The following is a 20,833-nucleotide window of genomic DNA, read 5'->3' as shown; positions in this document are numbered from 1 at the left end:
AAGCTTCAAGTTTGGGAGCTAACAGATGTCTGAGGATGGTTTTCTGTCAGATATTGGGAACCTGAAAGAAAGGAGTTGCCTGAGACCACCCAGCCAGGTTTGCTGGGACAGGCTAACCCTGCTCCATGAGATATCCCACTTCTCTTCCGAGGATGGGCAGGGATTCCACAAACTCATTGGCTTTACCCAGCTCAGAGCCCGTGTGGTCCCAGTCTCTCCTTCGGGTGTGGTCTGCTCCCTGCTCGCTCTAGCGGGTGCCTGCCTCTCCCGCCCCCAAGCTCCCTGCGGGAAGGGGTTCCTATGGCACCCCTTCCCCCGCACACACTTAGCTCACTGGAAGCCATCTGCCCGGAGATGGTGGCAGCAGATGCCTCAATGCACAGCGGTGCCTGAAACATAGTCGACCCAGTGCCCAATCAACCTGAGCCCGTCCCATCAGGGCAGGGGCTGGGGCCAGGGACTTTTTTTTGCACAGTGAGGACAGGCAGGTCTTGGACCCAATGGCATTTCTAGGATACACATACAAAGTTGGTTTCCAGGCCAGACTGGGAAAAAAGAGCCCTTAGCCTCATCCTTGCCAAGGATGTCTGAAAGCCAAACCTGCTTCTTCAGCCTCAGGAACAGGGTAATGGAAGACGAACCAGGCGTGAGACAGAACCTTTGTGGGCCATGGCACCTTTCAGAGCATGGTGGCACACAACTGTAATTGGGAGCTGAGGCAGGAGTTCCCCCACCATGGGCTACAAGGGGAGACCTATCCCAGTACACAATGAAACGACAAAAAGACAAGACTTGGGTTGAGCCTGGAATCCTCTGGATTGATGCTAGAACTGTCATGATTACAGAAAGAACATTCCCAAAGATCTGCTTCTGTTGGAGCTGCAGACCTCTGGTATAGTCCCACGGCCTGTAGCCCAGTGTTCAGTGTAAGAGAGAAAAATTCATTGTGTAATCCTGCCTGGGGCACCAAGGTGGAGACATCAGGAGGCTCTGAAGGCCAGTCTTTCCATCCTCCCCGGTTCACCCTGCATCCCCCTCGCAGCGTCCCTGCAGGGCGAGTGTGCAGACACAGGCGCACCGACAGGCGCGCACACGCCTCCAGGCCGCCTCTGCTCCCCTCGCATCTTGCATTTGTTTTGCTTCAGCAGGGCTCGAATGGGGACACGCTGCACTCTCAACTAGCAGCTCCCTTCAGCCCCCCCACGGAGGTGCCATATGTCAGTGTCATGAATAGGCATGAGGCTTGGGGGCGGGGCAATGGCAGCTGCCAATCACTGGTTGGCTGAGTGGCGCGGACAAAGCCGAAGGGTGTGGTGGGTCAGGGTCTGAGCGGCTGTTCTGAGTGGGGACCCCCAGCACCCAGAGGGCCTTTCTAAAAGCAAAGCCAGATCTCCAAAGGTACAGGCAGTAACGGCCCAGAGTCACCAGAGTCCTCCATCTTTGTGGCTTATAATGCCAGCTGAGGGGGTCGTGCACTTCTTCAGGGATGACTATGTCCTACTCCCAGGACACAGGCCCTGGCCTTCAGGAGTCAGGGCCAAGCCTGCACCTGCCAGAGCAAGGGAGGCAGTCAAATTTAGCTAGAGGTGCAGTGGGTCACTCCAGAAAGACTCAGAGCATCCCAGAGCCTTGAAGATGGCCAGGATTCTGCGGGTAGCTGCCAGTGTGCTGCCAATGATCCCGTGTGCCAAGTGTGCCGCAGTCTGTCTGTAGGCAGCACCCTGGCCGTTCTCTGCTTCTCTGTCGCCAGCCAGCGCTGTGTTTCTGGGGTCCGCCCATCCTTTTATCTCCACAGCTCTGTCGTTTGTCCCCTTTACCTTGAGGATGTGGGCGACCCTTTGCTTCCTGCGGTCACATGTCAAGCAATGGACACTGGCCGTGCAGTTATCCCTTCCCAGAGATTGTCTAACCCAACCACTGGTCCCCTCAGCCGAGACCTTTTCGGCCACATGACCAGTGGCCATGTTATGAATGAAGGGACGGAGCCTGTGTCCGTCTGGGTGGTGGGAAGGCTCTGCCCACTCTGGGCCGCTGCAGGCTCCTTCGCCTCATTTCCAGCCCTGCTGGAGGCTGAGTATGGATCAGACTGACTGCTCCAGGTTAATTGGCTCTCTCTCCCCTGCCAGCATGACGGATCCTGCATGACATTTCCCCAGATAGTTAATTGATAGCCAAGTAATTTGTCATGGAGACCTCGTTATATGCCAAGTGGGTCCCCTAAGCTGTTAGCGGCTGTGCCCCAGAAATAAGATTGGCAAGTTAATAATGGAGCCTTAATCATACTGTTCCTTGTCAGCGGAGGAAAAGGACATCTAGGAGGTAGAATGGCGTTTTCCTAGGACCTCAGAGACCAAGCTGCATGAAGTCCCGAGGGCTGTCTCTTCACATCAGGTACCTGCCTGTGTCCTCACACAGGTGCCCACTTTTGGAAACCGCTTCGGTCTTCTATTGACAAGTCCTCCTCCCAAGATGAGCTAAGACTTATCCGGGTTCTAGGTTCTGGCTGGGTTTTGATATCTCCCATGCTGCAGGACACATGATGTGGCTTAGGCTCAAACCCCCACCCTGAAGTGCTTGGGGCTTCTGCTGTAGACCCGGCTAGAGAGTCTGGGCTGCTGAAGCCAGTGTGCCCTGACATGGGAGAAGCCTGGTGGAGATGAGGAGAGCCAGGCCTGGACCACAGGGGTCAGTTCTGCCCCCATGAGCCATCAGGACCCACTCCTGCTTTGCTTTGCTTGCCTCTGAGTGTGTGACTGTAACCAGGGTGACTCTGCATGACCCCAGTCCACTGCTGCTCCTAAGGATCACCTAGAGCAGCTGCTCAGCCTCCTTAACGCTTTAACACTGTTCCTCAAATTACATGACTCCCAGCAATAAAACTATTTTCATTGCTACTTTGTAACTGTAATTTTGCTACTGTTATGAATCATAATGAAAATATACCATATTCAGAATGTCTGATAGGCCATGCCTGTGACATGGTCACATGACCCCCACAGGTTGTGACCCACTAACCTAGAGGGAGAGGAGACCATGAGCAAGGTGCTGCTCTGCCTGCTCCTGTGCCAGGGCCCTAGGGCATGAGAGCCAAGGGGGCAACAGAGTTTCCGGCTGCACAGTCCACTACCGCATCACTGGGCCCTAGCCTCGGCTTCAGCCACCAGGACAGCAGCCCTTTGGTTCCGAACCATCTGAGACCCAGGTGTGGAAGGCTTCCTGCCCGTTCTCTGGCACTCTGGGAAGGTGGAGGACCTCTATGAGGTGAGGTTTAGGTGAGACAGTAGAGATGTAATCCTGAAGGGGACCACAGGACCGCTTTTCCTCACTCCCTTGCTTTCTGGCTGTCATGAGACCAATCCTGGCTCCTGACTAAGTAAGGCATGCTGCCTCCCCTCAGGCTCCAGAGCGACTGGCTGGTACCCTTGGCCATGAGCCAAAATAAACCTCTCTTTTTCTTTAACATGGTTCTCTCCAGTGTTTTATGATAGTTGTAAAAGCTGACCAACTTGGGTGGTCTTGCTCCACATAATTGACAGGGGAAACTAGCAAATGTTACAGGAAACCACAAGCACCCGAAATGATGTTTCTGTATCTGAACTGTTTCGGTGGTTACAGGTGAGGACTAGGGGATCAAATCCATGCTAGGCAAGTGCTCTACCATTGAGTCACACCTTAGCCTGCTGGTACAAGAACTCTCATGGTAGGTTTTGTTTTTGTTTTTGTTTTTAAGAGCCTCCTTTTAGATTCTCTGACTGTAAAACCATCAGGAGCACTGGTTTCTGAGGTAGAAAGGACGGGCACACAGCTCGAAGGGTCTTGTGCAGGATTAAAACAGACACTTTGTTGAGATGGAGAATCGTATGGGGCGCAGACCTGAATGAACCTCAAGATCATGATGGAAAACCCCCAAGCATAGGAGGGCTACCCTTGGCGGCCCGTGGTGGTGCATCAGAGGTGACAGGGACGAGTTGGTCTGGGAGGAAGAATGTGTGTGTGTCACTTAGCTCTTTGGCAAACAAATTACCTCAGATCAAAGACTATGGTGTGTTGCTTCTGAGGAACAGAAGACTGGAAGCAGATGGGCTAGGGGCTCTTCCCCAGGGTCTCAAGAAGTTACGATGATGACAGCCAGGGCTGCTGTCAACCAAAGTCTGGGAAGGTGGAGCAGACATTCTCAAGATGGTATCCTCAGAGCAACTTGTGACATAGCAACTGAAGATACCAGAGGGAGGGAGGGAGGGAGGGAGGGAGGGAGGGAGGGAGAAAGAGAGAAAGGAAGAGAGAGAGGGAGAGTCAGTCACACATGTTGAAAATTGAGAATAGCCCCTGCTTGTTTTCTCATCCTTCATGAATCACACAAGTGACCCTAGTGCCAGGCAAGTAGACAAATTTAGGAGGGTGAGGGTACTAGGCTTTCTTGGAGAATGGCTACCAAAGGTGCCAAGGAGTCAAGCTCACACATGGCCTTCTGATGCCAATGCTCCTGAAGGAGATGCGTACTGCTGGGCTCCATTGTGGTGGGGTGGTGGTGGTAGGGAGAATTAAGTAATGGGTACATAGAAAGTAAGCCAACCCCTCCCTAGACAAGGCCGATTGTTAGGCCCTGGGGGGGGGGGGAACAAGAGGTTGCACAAGTAAAATGAATGCAATTATGATGCCCTACTCAGCTGAGTGTCCTGTGTGCAGGGACATGTGTGGGAGTGGACATGTGTGCATGCACGCTCATGGACACACAAGCAGTGGCTAACATCAGAGGATGGATGGGCAGCATCTGAGAAGTCAGTCTGCAGTCTCTAAATCTGGTGGGGGTTTGGGGAGGAGCAATGCTGGCAGGAGTGGGGTGGGGAGGAGCAATGTTAGCAGGAGTGGGGGGAGGAGCCATGTTGGCAGGAGTGGTGGGAGGAGCAATGTTGGCAGGAGTGGTGGGGGAGCAATGTTGGCAGGAGTGGTGGGAGAAGCAATGTTGGCATGCTCACTAGAGGTAGGTACCCAGTGGCTGAGAGGCGGTTCCTCAGGTAAGAGCACGCAAGCACTAGATACTCTTGCAGAGTTCAGTTCCCAGCACTCAAGTCTGCCTCACCACATGGCTCACAACAGTAATTCCAGTGTGAGGTCCTCTTCTTGCTCCTCAAGTACTACAGTTACATGCCCATAACATACCCAGACACATATAAAAATGCTTTTAAAATAATGAAGTAAACAATCATACGCTAAAATAAGTTTGCCTGTGAGAGGGACTCAGGCAAGAAGGTGCAGACGTCTCACTACAAGCCAAATAATGCAGGTGTCTGGCTTTGACTTGAAAACCACCATGAGTGAGATTTAAAGGAGGAAAAGTAAAAATGAACTGGGATGTCATTCAGTTGGTAGTTTTTTTTTTTTTTAAGATTTATTTAAGCAGGGGATGGTGGCACACGCCTTTAATCCCAGCACTCGGGGATTTATTTCATGTATGTACACTGTAGCTGTCTTCAGACACACCAGAAGAAGGCATCAGATCTCATTACAGATGGTTGTGAGCTACCATGTGGTTGCTAGGAATTGAACTCAGGACCTCTGGAAGAGTAGTCGGTGCTCTTAACCATTGAGCCATCTCTCCAGCCCAGTTGGTAGTGTTTGTCCAGCAAGCACAGAGCCTTGGCTTTGATCTCCAGCACTAGTGTGGTGGCATAGACCTGTAATGTGGCCCCACTGCTAGGAGTTGGGAGAAGGAAGACCAGAGGCTCAAGGTCATCCAGCTTCTGCTGTGATAAGACCTTGTTCAAAACAAAACAAGACAAGACAAAACCCCAACCCAAGCCCAGACTACATTCTCTCCATCAAGACCAGATCCAGGTGCCTCTGCCTGGAGTCCTGGCTCCTGCACTTTATCTCCCCGTTTCCCAGGAGCCCTTAAGGACCTGGTGCAGTGGGCGCCTGCTCTGTGTGGGGAATGGGAACCAGAGTCCTACTCCATCACCACGGCAACACCCACCTGACTACCTCTTGGGCCATTCATCTGCAAGTCAGTGGTGTCCCTGTTCTGCGCCTCTGCTTTTAATTAATAAATTAGTCAGGATGGTGCAGCTGGATTGGGCTGCTGCTGGGGTGAGTGAGCCAGGTGGGTGAGCCTCTACCTTATCATGCTGACGCTTGCTCCTCACCTTCGATACCAGATCTTCTGCTGACAAGTGGGTTGGAGGTGTATTCACCCTGGCACTGTCCCTGGAGGGGAAGGTGGTCCAGGCTGATATCCTGCTGACTCTGGAGACACATACCCACCATCTCACTATTAAGGAAAGAGTCACCCAGATGCAGAGTGACTTGGCTAGACACACTTAGCATTCAAGAACAGAGACCTGGGGCTGGAGCCCTGGAGAGATGCAATCCTCAGGTCACAGCCCCAGACCTAGCCCTTCAAGGACTCTTCTGAGGAGGCAGGACAGCATACTCCTGTGTGACAAGGTAGGAGCCATTGGAGTCTAAGGAGCAGGTGGGCTCCCCAGAAGCCAGGAGACAGCAAGTGGCTCTCTTGAGGTGTTGAGGAAGGGTCAAGGTTCTCCAGCCTGACCTGCCTGGTATGTAGGAGCCATGATGGCTTGGGCCTCTCTCCTCAGGGTTGGCCATGGCTAGATCATAGTAGGCGGCTCCAGCCCTGGCAGTCCACCATTCCTGGTTGTCACATGAGCAGGAAATGGGGATGACTGGGGTCCTGAGTGACACAGCGGCCCCCTGGAAGCCACCAGATTCTCCCAGCTGCCAGACAGGGGTGGGGATGCTCGGAAGGGGCACAGAAACTGCAGATGAATATGAAAATCTATTTGGATCTGACTTGAATTATTAAGAGGTTCAAGAATATACTTAGCTCTAGAGAGCTGTGGTCTGCTGAGATGGACATCACTGTGGCCCTATTTTTAAGGTTCTGCGGGAAGGAGCTGAGACGCCACTGCACTTAGGGCCCCCTGCCCTCAAGCACCAGTGTCTGGATGCCCCACCCGAGACTTGCCCACATTCCATGTTCTATCCACCCTGCTCCTTCAGTTTGCATCCCCCTGACCCTGGACCCTGTACCAGCTCAGCCAGGTAAAATCCAGGCTGCCACAGCTTGTCACTTGGAGTGCGGGTTGGAGAGTTAGGGTCTCATGCCATCACCACTGATGTAGCAGGGTATCACAGCACTGGCCTGTATCCCAAGCATGCAGAGGCCCGGCAGGATCCCCACGCACTAAACTTGAGCATGTTTGAGACACAGAGCCACTCTGAACCTCATCCATCCCAGTCTCCCTGATAGCTGCATGCTGTCCTGAGCTCCCACGCTTCTGCTGTGTCCGAAGGCCATGCCAGAGCTCTGCCTACCCCTGGTCGTGTCTGGAAGGGCCATGGCTAGTGGCTTGGGGACAGGCAGGGAAGGCTGTGGAGCAGAGGTGGTAGAAGCCTGCTCCTCTAAATTTGGGGACACATGTGGGTCCCCTGCAGGGAACCTGTGCTCCCACTGCTCCAGGTCATTCCAGGAGGCCACTGAGAACCATGGCTGGACAAGGCAAGAGACAGGGGTTGCCAAAGGCAGGACTCAAAGTAGGGCTATTTCTAGTGACCTCGGGTAGAAAAAAGAAAATAGTAATGCGTTAAATTTAAGAGTAACTCCTAAAATCTGGAAGAACTTGACACTCAACTACAAATGACCCAGTTCCACATATGCCCCAACACAGGCAACAGACAAATGATGTAAAGAGGCGTTCATCCCAATATAGACAAACAGCCAATGCAGAGAGGTGCTGAAGCCATTCACCACTAGAAGGCAAGCCAGCTCCCACCAGGTCCCTTCCTACTCACTGCTGGCCAACTCCAAAGACACAGCAACAAAAGCGCTGGAAGGTGGAGACATGCCTTTGGGGTGGTGACAGGGTGGTGGGAGGGGCTGCCCCTGTGGGAAGCACCTTGGCACTGGGTTTCCTATAAAGTTAGGCATAGGGTCACTATAGGACCTCTGAGGTATGCACCCATGAGAACTGGGAACAGTTCAGGGAAGCTCTTGATATAGGCTCTGTAGGACATACATATGGGAGTTCAGGACTGGACAAACCAAATGTAGAACCCGGAGTGAAGTGGTGATACATGGTGCCCACTGAAGGAGGCTGCAAACAGGCAGACCACACACAGGCAGCGGGGCAGCTGGGCTGGCAGGCCCTTGTGGGGAAGGGCGAGTACTAGAAGCTAATAGTATGTTTTGGCGCAGGCAAGCATGGTAATGCCTGCTCACGGTGATGAATCCTTTTTGTGACAAAGTCTCAGGCCTATGTTCCTCAGGGTTGTCTTGAACCCATGCCCAGAGACTCTGGTCTCAGGCTCCCCAGACACTCCACTGTGCAAAACAAATTGTATTTTAATGACTGGAAGGATTTTCTTTCAGAACAAATCACATACAAGTCGTGTAGAAGGCCACTTTCAGGCTCTGGCCTGCTCCTCAGTATGTGGGGAGTGGGCAGAGCCCTGGCAGCCTCTGCCTGTGCAGCAGCCTGGAGAGCTACTCTCCCCGGGGCGCACAGCCACTCTGCCCAGGCTGAGGAGAGTCTGAGTGCTGGAAGGTGCCAAGCTGAGCAGCATCAGGCCTGACTTCTGTGTCTTGGGGAAGGTCTCCTGTTAAGAGTTGAACAGATGAGATAGACGTTGACCAGGCTGGGTCCCCAACCACACTCTGCTGGCTCACAGGAGTGGGAGGAGCTACCTGCTCGGGCGAGGCCTAGACAGGGGACTCTGTAAGCTGTTTTCCTCCACATCTGTGAGGGTGGTCTTAAGGACTGATGACCTTGGCCTCTGGGGCCCTACTTCTCTAAACAGCTTCCCTTCACCCAAGGATGCTGTGTGCTGGCCCCAAGCTGCCTGTGCTTGTGGGACCTGGCCGCATGGGAGGCTGGGCAGCCTTACCCCTCTCCTCACATCTAAGCTTGCAATGGTTCTAGCTAGTGTGGTTGAGCTTCAGCCTTTTGCTTCCCCCACCTCCAAATCCTACCTCCACAACTCTGTCTTGACAGGGCTTGAGAAGGGAGAAGTCTAGAAGTTAGGAAGGCAGATGGTGGGGCCAGCTGCAGGCCCTCCAGCTCTGGCTTCCACAGGAGTGTCAGGGAACATGGTGTGTGTGTGTGTATGTGTGTGTGTGTGTGTGTGTGTGTGTGTGCAGAATGTTTGTGCAGGACTGGGGAGGGCCAGTGGGTGGATGTGGACACAGCGGGGATGTCCTGCTTGGACACCCTGGGTGGCCATGGGGTTCTTGCCCATGGAGGCTGGCCTACATACCAGGTGTGTGGTGGGGAGGTTCCTCCTGCCCCACACTTCATTTTCTGGGTGACAGAACCACAGATGTATCTTCCTTATATCTGAAACTTGAAACCCCAGGGAGTGGGGACGAGCCACCAGCTCCATCAGAGACAGCAGCAGCTGACCTACCCCCAAGGGGTAGTCACTACAGGCTGACTTAGGAGGGAGACTCAGCAGCCCAGCTGAGTCTAAATGGGCCTGGTATCACAGGAGAACCATCCCTCAGTCTTTCCTCTATCACTGACCCTCACCCCATCCTGAGCACCCCCTGTGGGAATCCACAGGATTTAGTAGCTAGCTTCCCCACCATCTGTCACCTCTCCTCCAGGGAGTCTGAGAACTAGGGTGCGGGCAAGTGACATGTCACAGGTGTGCCATCTCTGTGTCCTAGCTCAGATGCCACTCTGGTGAGCCTAGAATGTGTGTGGGAGGACAGGGCACTGCAGCCCTGCCATTGGCCTGCCTCAGCAGCCCCTTCAAGGCCACCCAGACAAGAAGCCACCAGGCTAGAACAGACCCGCCTTCTTAGTGGGACGGGATTTTGACGCTCTCTGGTGAGAGGGTGGCAGGAAGAGGAGTGAGGAGCTGAGCCTGGGGCTTTCTCACCATGGGCCTCAACCAGCTTCCCATCTGGCACCCTCTGTGCAGCTGACTCCCCAACGCCCACTCTTGAGCCTGCTCCAGGATTGAGGCTTTCCCACTGCAGGTCCCTCAAGCTCAGCAGCAGACAGGCTTGAGGACAGGCACCTTGGGGGCTGCAGCCTGGCTATGACATGGCTGACAGTCTCCTGTGGCTGGGATGGTGAAGTAAGTGACCCATGAGGGTAAAGCCAGGAAGAACCAGGTCTGAATTTCCAAGAGGGGAAGGCAGAGCTGCTGGCACAGGCTGTCAACCGCAGGCTCTCTGAGCACCTGAGGCCTGAGGGCCTTTGTGTACCCTTGTGTGTGCTTCCTGGTCTGGAATGTGGTCCTGCTGGGGCATGGTGACCACACAGATTAGCCAGTGATGGAGGAGGCTGGCAGCCTCTGGCCTACGCTGGCCTAAGCCCACTGCATCTGCCTGAAGTTCCATGCACTGTTGCACCTGTGGCTGTGGTGAGGTCCCCAGTGCTTCTAGAGATCATCTTCTCAAGGTGGTGACTGTACCCAAGCTGGAGAAGGAGGCCAGAGGTCCGAGTCTTCCTGATGCCCAGTTCCCTCCAACTGCTGGTCCTTCTGCTCCTGGAAGCCTGGTTCGGGGGCTTTCGGGTCTGAGCTGGAGTCTCTGCCGTCGCATTCGGGAGACCTGCCTTGATCTGCAGGTGCTCCTGGGCCTCCTTGGGGGCACGCATTTGGCCTCTGTTCCTTCTGGCTCCTGGTAATGACACCAAGAAACAGGAAACATAAAAAGCCAGGGTGTGTCAGGAGTCCCCTTGTTCTCCAGGGGTCTGGAAGGCCTGATGCAGGGCCCTGCCTAGAGGGACAGGCAGACAGTCCTCACCTGCCTAGAGGGACAGGCAGACAGTCCTCACCTGCACAGGCAGACTCTGCCCTCAGGCTGGCCAAGTTCAATGGTGAAGCCGGGTAGGACCAGCTGCCCATCCCCTCAGCTCTTTAACATCGCAGTGGCCCAGGAACAGCCTCCAGCTTCAAGGAAATGAACATGAGGGGTGCACCTCTCACTACTTGTGCACCACCAAGGCAGGGCCTTTGTCTTTACCTGGGTACAGGCACAGCAGAGGCAGGGGTCAGAACTGAAGCTACCATATGTACCACGTTCTATTGCTGATGCCCTGTGTCTCAGCTTCCTCACCCATGCCATGGGATCACAGTACCTGCTTCTTGGAAAGACTTCTCTAAGGCCTGTTCTAGTAATACCACTTTGTGTAAAGAGTTTATGCCAGCCCTGTGTCCCTAGCTGAGACTGCTGATGACAACAGACTCACTCGACCTCAAAGCTTGAAGGACTAAACTCCTGTGATGGGAGACTGGCATGTGAGGAGAGAATGTGCTAAATAACAGAACCATGTCTGACTCCAAAGGCCATGCCCTTTCTGGGGAGACCTGGTCTGGACCTTTGGACAGATAAAGTGGACCAGAAAAGGTTAGGCAGCTGTACTGGGTGGTTTTATGTCAGCTTGGCATAGGCTAAAGTCATTTGACAGGAGGGAACCTCAATGGAGAAGATGCCTCCTTAAGATCAGGCTGTAGGCAAACCCGTAGAGCAGAACATGTTCTTAAGTAGTGATTGATGAGGGAGGGTCCAGCACACAGTGGGTGTAGTGATCAATGGGGGAGGGTTCAGCACACAGTGGGTGCAGTGATCGATGGTGGAGGGTCCAGCGCATACACAGTGGGTGTAGTGATCGATGGTGGAGGGTCCAGCGCATACACTGTGGGTGTAGTGATCAATGGGGGAGGGTCCAGCACACTGTGGGTGTAGTGATTGATGGGGGAGGGTCCAGCACACTGTGGGTGGTATCATCCTTGGGCTGGTGGTCCTGGGTTCTATAAGAAGCAGGCTGAGCAAATCACAAGGAGCAAACCAGTGAGCAGCACCCCTCCATGGCCTCTACATCAGCTCCTGCCTCCAGGTTCCTGCCCTGATTGAGTTCCTGTCATGACTTCCTCCAGTGATGAACCGTGACACAGAAGTTTAAGACAAACCCTTTCCAATCCAACCTGGTGTCTCCTCACAGCAATAATAACCCTAACTCGGATAGCAACCGCATTTGGAGGCGGGCCTTGGGTCAGCTGAGCCACAGGAGTGGGGTTTCTTGAGAGTTCCTGCTATGTTTGAAGTCTATTTTCCTCTGAGGGACCCCTTCCCTATGTCCCCTACCAGTCCCAGCCTCACACTGTAGCCCTAGGCTACAACCCTGCATCAAGGACAGGATGGATTCACACACAGCGCATTGAGGGTATCCTTCCCACACTCACCCGTCCTTTCTCTGTGCAGGAGACACCCCAAGGTGTCCTAGAGTCCTCCGGATGTACTCTCGAGAGCGGATGTCAGCCTGAAAGATACACATAGCTGTAGCCAGGCCCTGGGCATGTCTTCCCGTCCCTAGCAGCCTGAAAGCACATTCTACTCTTCAGGGGCAGCCCACATAGGCTCATCATGTCCTTTGGGGTATCAGCCCCCAGTGTGTAGTTGACAGTGATGCTCCAAAGACCTTGCTTTTCCAGGATGCTCAGCCTCTCTGACTCACAGACTGTTTGTTTTCACTGCTGTCCCTCTGATGAGTGTCAGCTGTGCGCCTGTTCATCTCCAGAAAGTTTGACAAGTTACCATCATAAAAAAGGGCTGGTGGACCACAGGTGGAGCCACAGTGTGGGACTCAGTTCTGAATACACACACACACACACACACACACACACACACACACACACACCCCTCCTCCACCTGTAAGGGCCTGGCCTCAGGAAGCCTCTGATCTCAGCTCAGATGGGTTTAGCTTAGCTTTGGGATCACAAGACTCACGGACAGCAATAGCTAATCCTGCAGACAGCAGCTGCTCTTCAGCTAAGGGAGGTGAGCCGTGGGATGTCCTGGGCTGTACCAGAGCAGAGGGAAGGAGGACCCTAAAGACAGGCATCAAGCCCTTCTTGGAGCACTTTGGGGAAGTGGAATTGTTGGGAGGGTGCTCTGTTGAGGGGCCAATGGAAAGAAGATATGCCAAGAGCCACAGCCCGTCCTGCCGGGCAGACAAAGCCTATTCCCTTCCTCCCTGACAACCTGGGCTCCCAGGCTAGGTCATCACGTGCTCGCTCTGCATGTGGTTTGGCAGGCTCTCTTGTGACATGTGACAGGCGTGCTCTGGCTTCCAGTACCCAGGGTGCTTTGCAGGAGGCTGCCCTCTTACTTGCTAGGATAGAAACCACTGTAACGCTGGGAAACACCACGGCTAACAATGCAGGTGTGGGGCTGTATAGCACTGGACTGCAGGTGCTAAGGGAGTGCATCACTGGCTTTCTCTCATTAGATGGTCCTCTTCTGGGGCTTGAGAGACCACTGCACCTGTAACCTCAGTAACACCTCAGAAGAGGGCCTTCCCTGGGGGATGACAAGAGCTCACTCATTCTCAGAGACCAGCTCTGGGCCGTCTTTCCAGGAGCAGGGATGAGCATCCCAGGAGGCACGGCCTGCTGCTGCCCCCTGGAGGCCATCCTGTGCACTGTGCACCTGAGGGCTGAGCCTAGGCTCTGGGCAGTGCAGCCTGTAGCCCTTGTGCTGCATGCCCTCCCTCCACATCTTCCAAAGACCTCAGAGCCTCCAGAAGGAATGGAGCTGTGGCCTGAAAAACTGTCCCACAGCTGATGCAGACAGCAGCTGCTCTAAGTCCCTTGCTGGTAAGCCCTGGAACTGGACACTTCCTGCCTCCCTGCTCTGGCTGAGTTGCTCGAATGCATCAAATTCCTCCTGAACCAGGGCTTTTGACAGTGCTTTTCCAGAGTCTGGACTGTCCTAGCCTCCTCTAAAGAGTGGTTTTTCCTGGGCTCTCAACCTAGGGTTTGGACAGGCACCATCACGTGACAGGTGCATGTTGGGGTGTCAGCTGCATGCTGCTTTCCTGTAGGGTGAGATGACTGGCTAGTCAGGGTGTTGAGCCTCTGGGTCCCTGAACAGCAGCTTAGGTAACAGGTGTCTGGCAGAGTCATGGCCTGGGGTCCCAATTGGGTCTTTGGCACCAGCACAAGCCTTCTCAATGGTGCCCTAGAGTGACCCTGTGAGAGCCCCTGACCAAGGGTTGCGTCCGACTTGTCCTGCTTTCAGGTTCTCTCACCAAGGGCTGGGACCTGTCCTCAGATGCCTGCAGAGACCCACCCCAAGTGAGACTGGGTGGTGGTTTGTATATGTGTGGCCCAGGGAGTGGCACTATTAGGAGGTGTGGCCTTGTTGCAGTAGGTGTGTGACTGTGGGTGTGGGCTTTACACTCTCACCCTAACTGTCTGGAAGCAGCTGCCTTTGCAACAAGAGGAAGAACTCTCTCAGCTCCTCCAGTGCCATGCCTGCCTGGATGGTGCCATGCTTCCCGTTATAATGAAATGATAACTGACTGAACCTCTGGACCTGTAAGCCAGCCCCAATGAAATGAGTGCCCTTGCAAGAATTTCCTTGGTCATGGTGTCTCATCACAGCAATAAAAGACAAACAAGACAGACTAAGTGGCAATGTCACCCCACCCCCACCACAACTCCCCCACTCCCACCACAGCCCCCATACCTGGCGTATAGGTTCTGGGATCCGGAACCTACAGCAGTGGTGGGTGAGGCGCACAGCGACCTCCAGGCTTATTCTGTGGCCCACAGAGACATAGAGGGGCTTGGTGCTGTGGTCATGGCTCCTCAGGGCCTGTGGAAGGAAGACAAGCATGGAGGGGCAACGTCACTGAGGGGCAGGAGCAGCCTCAGTCCTGAGGCCGTGAGGATGTCCTGGAGGGCTGCAAGGGGGTCACAGGGTGCAAGGGCTCTGGGGCTGTGGGCCCTCAGGTGTCTTCAAGTGGCACATGGGGTGAGGGTAGCCAGAGGAGAATGTGACACAGCATACCCTGGTTGGTCGCAGGATATGTAGGGAACACATATGTAGATATGTGAGGGTCCAGCCCTCACAAAGTGCATGTGTACATGTGTGCATGTGTGCATGTGTGCATGTGTGCATGAGCTAGCTGCCTTGTAGCATGGCCTAGGTCCAGAGTCTGGGCAGCTTTCTGGCTACTCACCATTCCCAGGACAGTCCCAGAGCTGCCTATCAGAGGAAATGTGTCTCCCCCAGCCTGCAGGAGCACAATCTGGGAAACAGAGAAAAAAACTGTAAAAACACCTTTTTAAAAACGTGTATCACAGGAATGCTAGTGCACACCTTTAGTCCCAGCACCAGACAGGCAGAGGGCAGAGCTCTGTGAGTTTGAGGTCAGACATGACTACACAGTGAGACGCCATCCTCAGGAGCATTGTTCACCTTCTTTGAGAAGGAGTCTCATTGGCCTGGAGCTCACCAAGAGGCCTTTGTGCCGTTCTGATGCTGGCATAATAAGCACGGCCCCCATGCTCAGCACTTTTTACATGGCTAATGGGAACCAACCTCAAGTCTTTATACGCAAGACAAGCACTTAACTGATTGAGCCATCCCTCAACCCACTGCCCGTTCTCAAACAGCTGAAGGGCAAACTTCATTCTTTAAAAGATTATCTTTAAGAACAGGGCATGCATAGATGTCTGTGGGGGATGTGAGGGCAGAGAAGCTGGGGCATCAGATTGCTGGGAGCTGGAGTTACACGTGGTTGTCAGCTATGCAACACAGGTGCTGGGAACCCAGCGTGGGCCCTCTGCAAGAGCAGGATGTACTCTAACTCTTGAGCCATCTCCCCAGCCCAGCAAACTTCATTTTAAAGGCCTAAGCAGGGATGCGAGGTGCCCTCCCAGATCCCACAGGGCTACACCGCAGAGGCCACACTGAGTATGTTGGTGACTGTGCTGAGGTCGCTGCCATGAAGTTCCCTCTACTCTGATAACTGAGGCTTAGAAAAAGGGCTGTGGTTTGCCAAGGCCCCAAGAGGCAGGCAGAGGGCACACAGGTGACACTGGGCACAGCAGTCCATGTCCAGGCTGAAGCTGCCACCTCCTGAAAGCTTCCTTTCCAGCTAGGGACTTGGCACAAGTCAACTCACAGCCCCTTTCTGCTGGGTGGGGACAACCAGGACATGCATTGATCAGGCCGCCATGAGAGAGCAGGCTGCCATGAGCGATCAGGCCACCATGAGTGGACCTGGGTCTGTCCACTCTACCAGCTCAACAGATAACTCACTCTCTACACAGGCTCCTGGGAGCTAGGAAAGAGACAGTCAGGTTCCTTGGAACTTGTCCCGTGGGAATAAACATTATGTCAATGGCTTCCCCTGGATGAAGATGGCACACCCACAGTGAGGATCTAGGGTAGAAAATGGTGCAGTGGGGGCCGAGCAAGGGCCACAGTCACGATGACAGGAAGCAGGGTCTGCAGGCTGGCTGTGAACACCACGGAGGGAAGAAGGTGGCTAGCGTGATATGGAAACCCTGTCCCCAGGGACTGGAGGGCGTACCCCTGCATGAGTGTTGTCCTGGCACAGAGGCAAGGAAGTAGGGGAGACAAACATGGTGGGAGGCCCCAGGAAGCTTCTGAGAGCTGAGCCACTGCTCTGAACTGTCCAGAGGCACTTGGAAGGCAGTGCCCAGGGAAAAGTAGGTCTGCTTCTGGGTAAGAGACCAGTACCGTGAGGGTGTGCCAGCAGGCCAAGAGAATCTGAGGTGCCCAAGAGGTGGCCAAGCCTGGGCCCCAGGGCTAACACAGGCACACACTGGTTGAGTTACAGGGAGTCCCAAAGTCCTTCTCACCTTCTCCTTGTGCAGGGCATTGTTCTCCAGTCCGTCCACCTGCAGGAGCTTCTTGGCCACCCCAATGCAGGGCAGCTCTGTAAGGACACCAAGGTGGCAGGCCACCCCGAAGCCTGCAGGGGAGCAAAGGGAGAGAGTAGGGTGCTGAGGATGGGATGGGGAGCCAACCACAATCGCTAATGTATAGACAGAATCTTGGGCCAAACTGACAGCACTGTGAACGGGCCCTCTGTCCTGACAGCACCAGTGTCAAGGAGGGGTTTGGGAAGCCCCCCTCCTCTGACAGTATGGCTGAACTAATACATACACATCCTCATGACCCTTCACCCTCTTCCATCTGCTGCTATCCTCAGGCCTCTGCAGAGACGGGTCACCTAAGGTCTGGACCTTCTGTCAGCGTACCTGGATTGAAGCGGCTGGGAACATACACCCAGGAGTGGCCTGCTGGCCCAGAACTGCTGTCCAGATTAGCATGTGTGTATCTTTTGGCTCCAGGCCCATGGTTTCTAGCCAGTCCCCTCTCATTCCTGATGGCTCTGAAGGCCAATAGCTCCCTCATGCCCTACTTGCAAGTGCCATTGTACTTTTCCTCAGGACGCAGTGCCCTGGCATTCACAGGGACAAAGCCTGCAGGTAGCTCAAGGCCAGTGTGGGAATGGAGGTAACCTGAGCTCAGTCATTAGTCTGTAGTCATTGGGTCAGCCTAGAGGAGGTACTGGGTATGGGCCAGTGTAGGGTACTGGGGGAGGTAAGTGGGTACAAAGAGGTGGGGTAAGAGGAGGTGGAAAACATTCTACTACTCTCACAGCACCCAGGTAACGCTTTTAGGAGAATTACCTCGTTGGTGAAGTACCCCGTTTCCATCCACAAGAAGGACCTACAGAGTCACAGGGGAGTCAGTCAGCTGGGCCGTCCTGGGGCAGTGAGAGGGGGAGATGGCAACAGAGATCCTGCTTTTTGAAAACCTTATTCCCTTCCCTCTGTGGGTGGCAGTGGCCTGAGAGGACCTTCCCTCCCTAAGCACAAGCAGAGGGGTTCTCCTCACCTTAGGAGGCGCCTACCTGGGGCATGAGGTCTGGTTCCTTCTCTTGCAGCCGCTGTACCAACTCTACCAGGAAAGGGACCTCTCGGAAGGCCAGGAAGCCTGACACATAGGGGGCCTTCAGGCCAACCATGCGGCTGTCCTCATACACCACCTGACAGCGAGGAGGCAGGGACAGGTCAGATGCTGGCTGCAACCACCTGTTCCATTTCATTCCTCTGCCTCCCACGCATGGCTTCCACCTGTGGCCAGGATGAGCCTAGGGTCTGAAAGACAGGGTGAAATTATCTGCCTGCAAGTGGGTGCTGGAGAGTCAACTTAAATGTCATCTTACAGGTGCTTGCATGGGACCTGGTGTGGATGAGAGCCCCCAAGACCTAGTGTACAGGGAATAGACTGGGGCCTGGAGTATAGGAGGAGCAGCAGCATCCCTGAATCTCATCTCTTTCAGGAGCTTGGCTGGGGTGGTGGCCAGACTCAGGCCGACCAGCTCCTTGTACTCCTTCCTCACTCCTTGTCAGTGTGAGCTGACCACCTGCAGGGATGCTGAGGGTTAGGGTTAGGGAAGGCTCAGAGTATGCCCTGCATGAGTATACTGTGAACCTGGCAGGGCTGAATGCACCTCAGAAGGACCATGGGGGAAAGGCCAGGCAAGTAGGGCAGGGCTCTGAAATCTTCAGAACATTTTGGAGATGGGCAAGGAATGCCTTTAGAGCCAGGCAAGCTGCAAGAACAGAGCCCCAAAGAATGGGGAAACTTGGGAGTGCTCAGGACAGTAGGTCTTGTGCATTCTGTGAGGAGGCGTGGAGGAAGTAGGGGACCAGATGGCTTTCAGGAGGAGCTGGGGACAACCCAGGGCCTTTCTTAGGTCTTCTCTAACAAAAAGACGTTTTCAAACTAAAAGCATCTTATGACATAAAGATGGCCAGCTTCTCACTTGAGCACTAAGGGGCTCTGCACACAGCACAGGGTGGTGACTGTGGGCCTCCACCAGCCTCACTGGCCTGATGTGCAGACCCATTCCTACTGTGTTCTTCAGAACCCTCCCTGACCCAGGCTCTTGATGAGAGCTTCTAGCACAGTCCCCAAAGGGCCCCATACTGGCTAGTTTTGTGTCAACTTGACACAGCTGGAGTTATCACAGAGAAAGGAGCTTTAGTTGAGGAAATGCCTACATGAGATCCAGCTGTAAGGTATTTTCTCAATTAGTGATCAAGGGGGAAAGGCCCCTTGTGGGTGGTGCCATTTCTGGGCTGGTAGTCTTGGGTTCTATAAGAGANCAAGCTGAGCAAGCCAGGGGAAGCNAGNCAGTAAAGAACATCCCTCCAATGGCTTCTGCATCAGCTCCTGCTTTCTGACCTGCTTGAGTTCCAGTCCTGCATCCTTTGGTGATCAACAGCAGTATGGAAATGTAAGTCGAATAAACCCTTTCCTCCCCAACTTGCTTCTTGGTCATGATGTTTGTACAGGAATAGAAACCCTGACTAAGACAGGCCCTGAGGGTGGATCCGTACCTACGTGTGCCTAGAGAACTGGCTACTGTGTGCTAGGGCTTAGCCTCCTAACACTTTCACCAGTGACTCAGGAAGAAACTTCTCAAAGCTGCAATGACTCCAAGTCAGGTGTCCATTCAGAATCTGACTCAAGACAGCAGAGGATGGAGACCACTACAGACAAGCACAACTGATCCAAATGCAGTGCTGTAGCTCCCAGGACCAACCGACACACACCTGCAACACAGCTCCTGCCCCTAAGGCTCGGGGACCACTGAGAGCAGTGGGTGGTAAGACTGTAAGAACATGTTTGCCATGAGACTGTGTCTCCTAGGAATGTCAGAAGCTGTAGCCATGAACTCCCACCAACATGGCTGCCTTAATGACCTGCAGGTGGATTACACCGACAGACATTCAGACAGGGACAGGGGAGAGCTCAGAAGGCCTCAGCCCTAGACAAAGACCCACAGGCCACTGAGGAATGCTGGGAACAGGAGAGACAGTCTGCCCTGGGGAAGAGCACACCTCTTTGCTTAACCAATGGTCAACCCTGAAATCACACACATACAGGTAACATTCCACAGAGAGCAGTGAGGAGGTAAACGGGAGTTTGCAGGGTGTGAAGGGAAAGGGGGAGATTTGTAATCACATTGTAATACCAAAAAATAATTAAGGAAAGTGTCTTAAGCTCAACTTACACAGATGTGTGTGGATAGGAGATTCACGGACCCACATGAACTTATCACACTGGGTGAACTATAATTGCTAGATGACTGTGTTTAGTTAGGCACGTTAGGTGTGAGGTGCAGAGATGGATGCCGCTGACAGCAACACTTGGGGCCACCGGCAAACGAGGCGGTGTAAGTTCCTGTGGCCTTCAGGACAGAGCAAAGAGGAAACAGCCAACAGTAGGAGGGCAGGCACTGCTGCCAGCACTCATGAGGAAACCTCAGACAGAGAAGTCTCTCGTTCCCATGGAAAAGGACACACTGGGTACAGATGGCCAGCTACGGGAGGAGCTAACCCATAGGCTGCCATCTGTCAAGAACGCCGAGGAAAGAATTCCTGACCGTCTAAAGGCGGAGTATTAATTCTCCAAGCAGGGTTAGCCTATGGGGAGCCTGCTGTGGGAGATGGGTTTCCCCAGTAAATGGGCTGTGGCTCTGGAATGGCATTTAACAGCTTTACTGTGACTTTCCATTTTATAAAACTCAAGAGTGTGTAACTGGTGAGTTCTGGTGTTTCCAGCATTATGATCTAACTTTACATATTTTGTTTATTGTACAAGTGTTTTTGTCTGCACTCTGTAAGCACAGCATATGTGTGTTCATGGAAGCCAGAAGAGAACCATGGGATTCCCCAGAACTAAGTTACAGGAGGTGTAAGATGCCATGTGGTGCTGAGCACTGACACAGCAAGCATTCTTTACAACCGCGCACTCTCTCTAGGCCCCCAAATCTAACTTTAGAACATCTCCATCTTCCATTTCACAAATTAGCCTAGTCCTAAACACCAGTTATGCCCTCTCCAAATCATGCTCAGCTTTAGTGTGATGACTTTGTTTTATATTTTGGGCAGATAAACCAAGCAATAGACCAGGCCAAAGTGATCCACGTGGGAGAGGTTTATTATGTGGGGATGGGGGGGGGGG

At 53.6% G+C, this 20,833-nt stretch overlaps 1 protein-coding gene across 6 annotated transcripts in view; it reads right to left on the bottom strand.

Annotated features, from left to right (window-relative positions):
• Positions 1–6,419: 6,419 nt before the first annotated feature.
• The window catches only part of Endov (endonuclease V), a 21,974-nt gene continuing 7,560 nt past the window's right edge, over positions 6,420–20,833 (bottom strand). For 4 of the 6 annotated variants that reach the window (XM_029546291.1, XM_029546292.1, XM_029546293.1 and 1 more), the window contains 8 exons: positions 17,709–17,843; positions 17,485–17,524; positions 16,648–16,760; positions 14,997–15,065; positions 14,501–14,629; positions 12,214–12,290; positions 10,441–10,648; positions 6,420–8,616 (listed from right to left, as the gene is read on the bottom strand). In XM_029546291.1, coding sequence (XP_029402151.1) covers positions 8,425–8,616; positions 10,441–10,648; positions 12,214–12,290; positions 14,501–14,629; positions 14,997–15,065; positions 16,648–16,760; positions 17,485–17,524; positions 17,709–17,843 — 963 coding nt within the window. In that variant the 3' untranslated portion in view covers positions 6,420–8,424. Of the gene's footprint in view, positions 10,649–10,805; positions 10,921–12,213; positions 12,291–14,500; positions 14,630–14,996; positions 15,066–16,647; positions 16,761–17,484; positions 17,525–17,708; positions 17,844–20,833 lie in introns of all 6 variants that reach the window. The other 2 variants (XM_029546294.1, XM_021213088.2) reach the window with 2 other exon arrangements.

Source organism: Mus pahari, chromosome 14 (genome assembly GCF_900095145.1).
Source record: "Mus pahari chromosome 14, PAHARI_EIJ_v1.1, whole genome shotgun sequence".
NCBI lineage: Eukaryota > Metazoa > Chordata > Mammalia > Rodentia > Muridae > Mus > Mus pahari.
The sequence above is the reverse complement of the archived record's forward strand: the minus strand, read 5'-3'. Positions and strand labels throughout refer to the sequence as shown.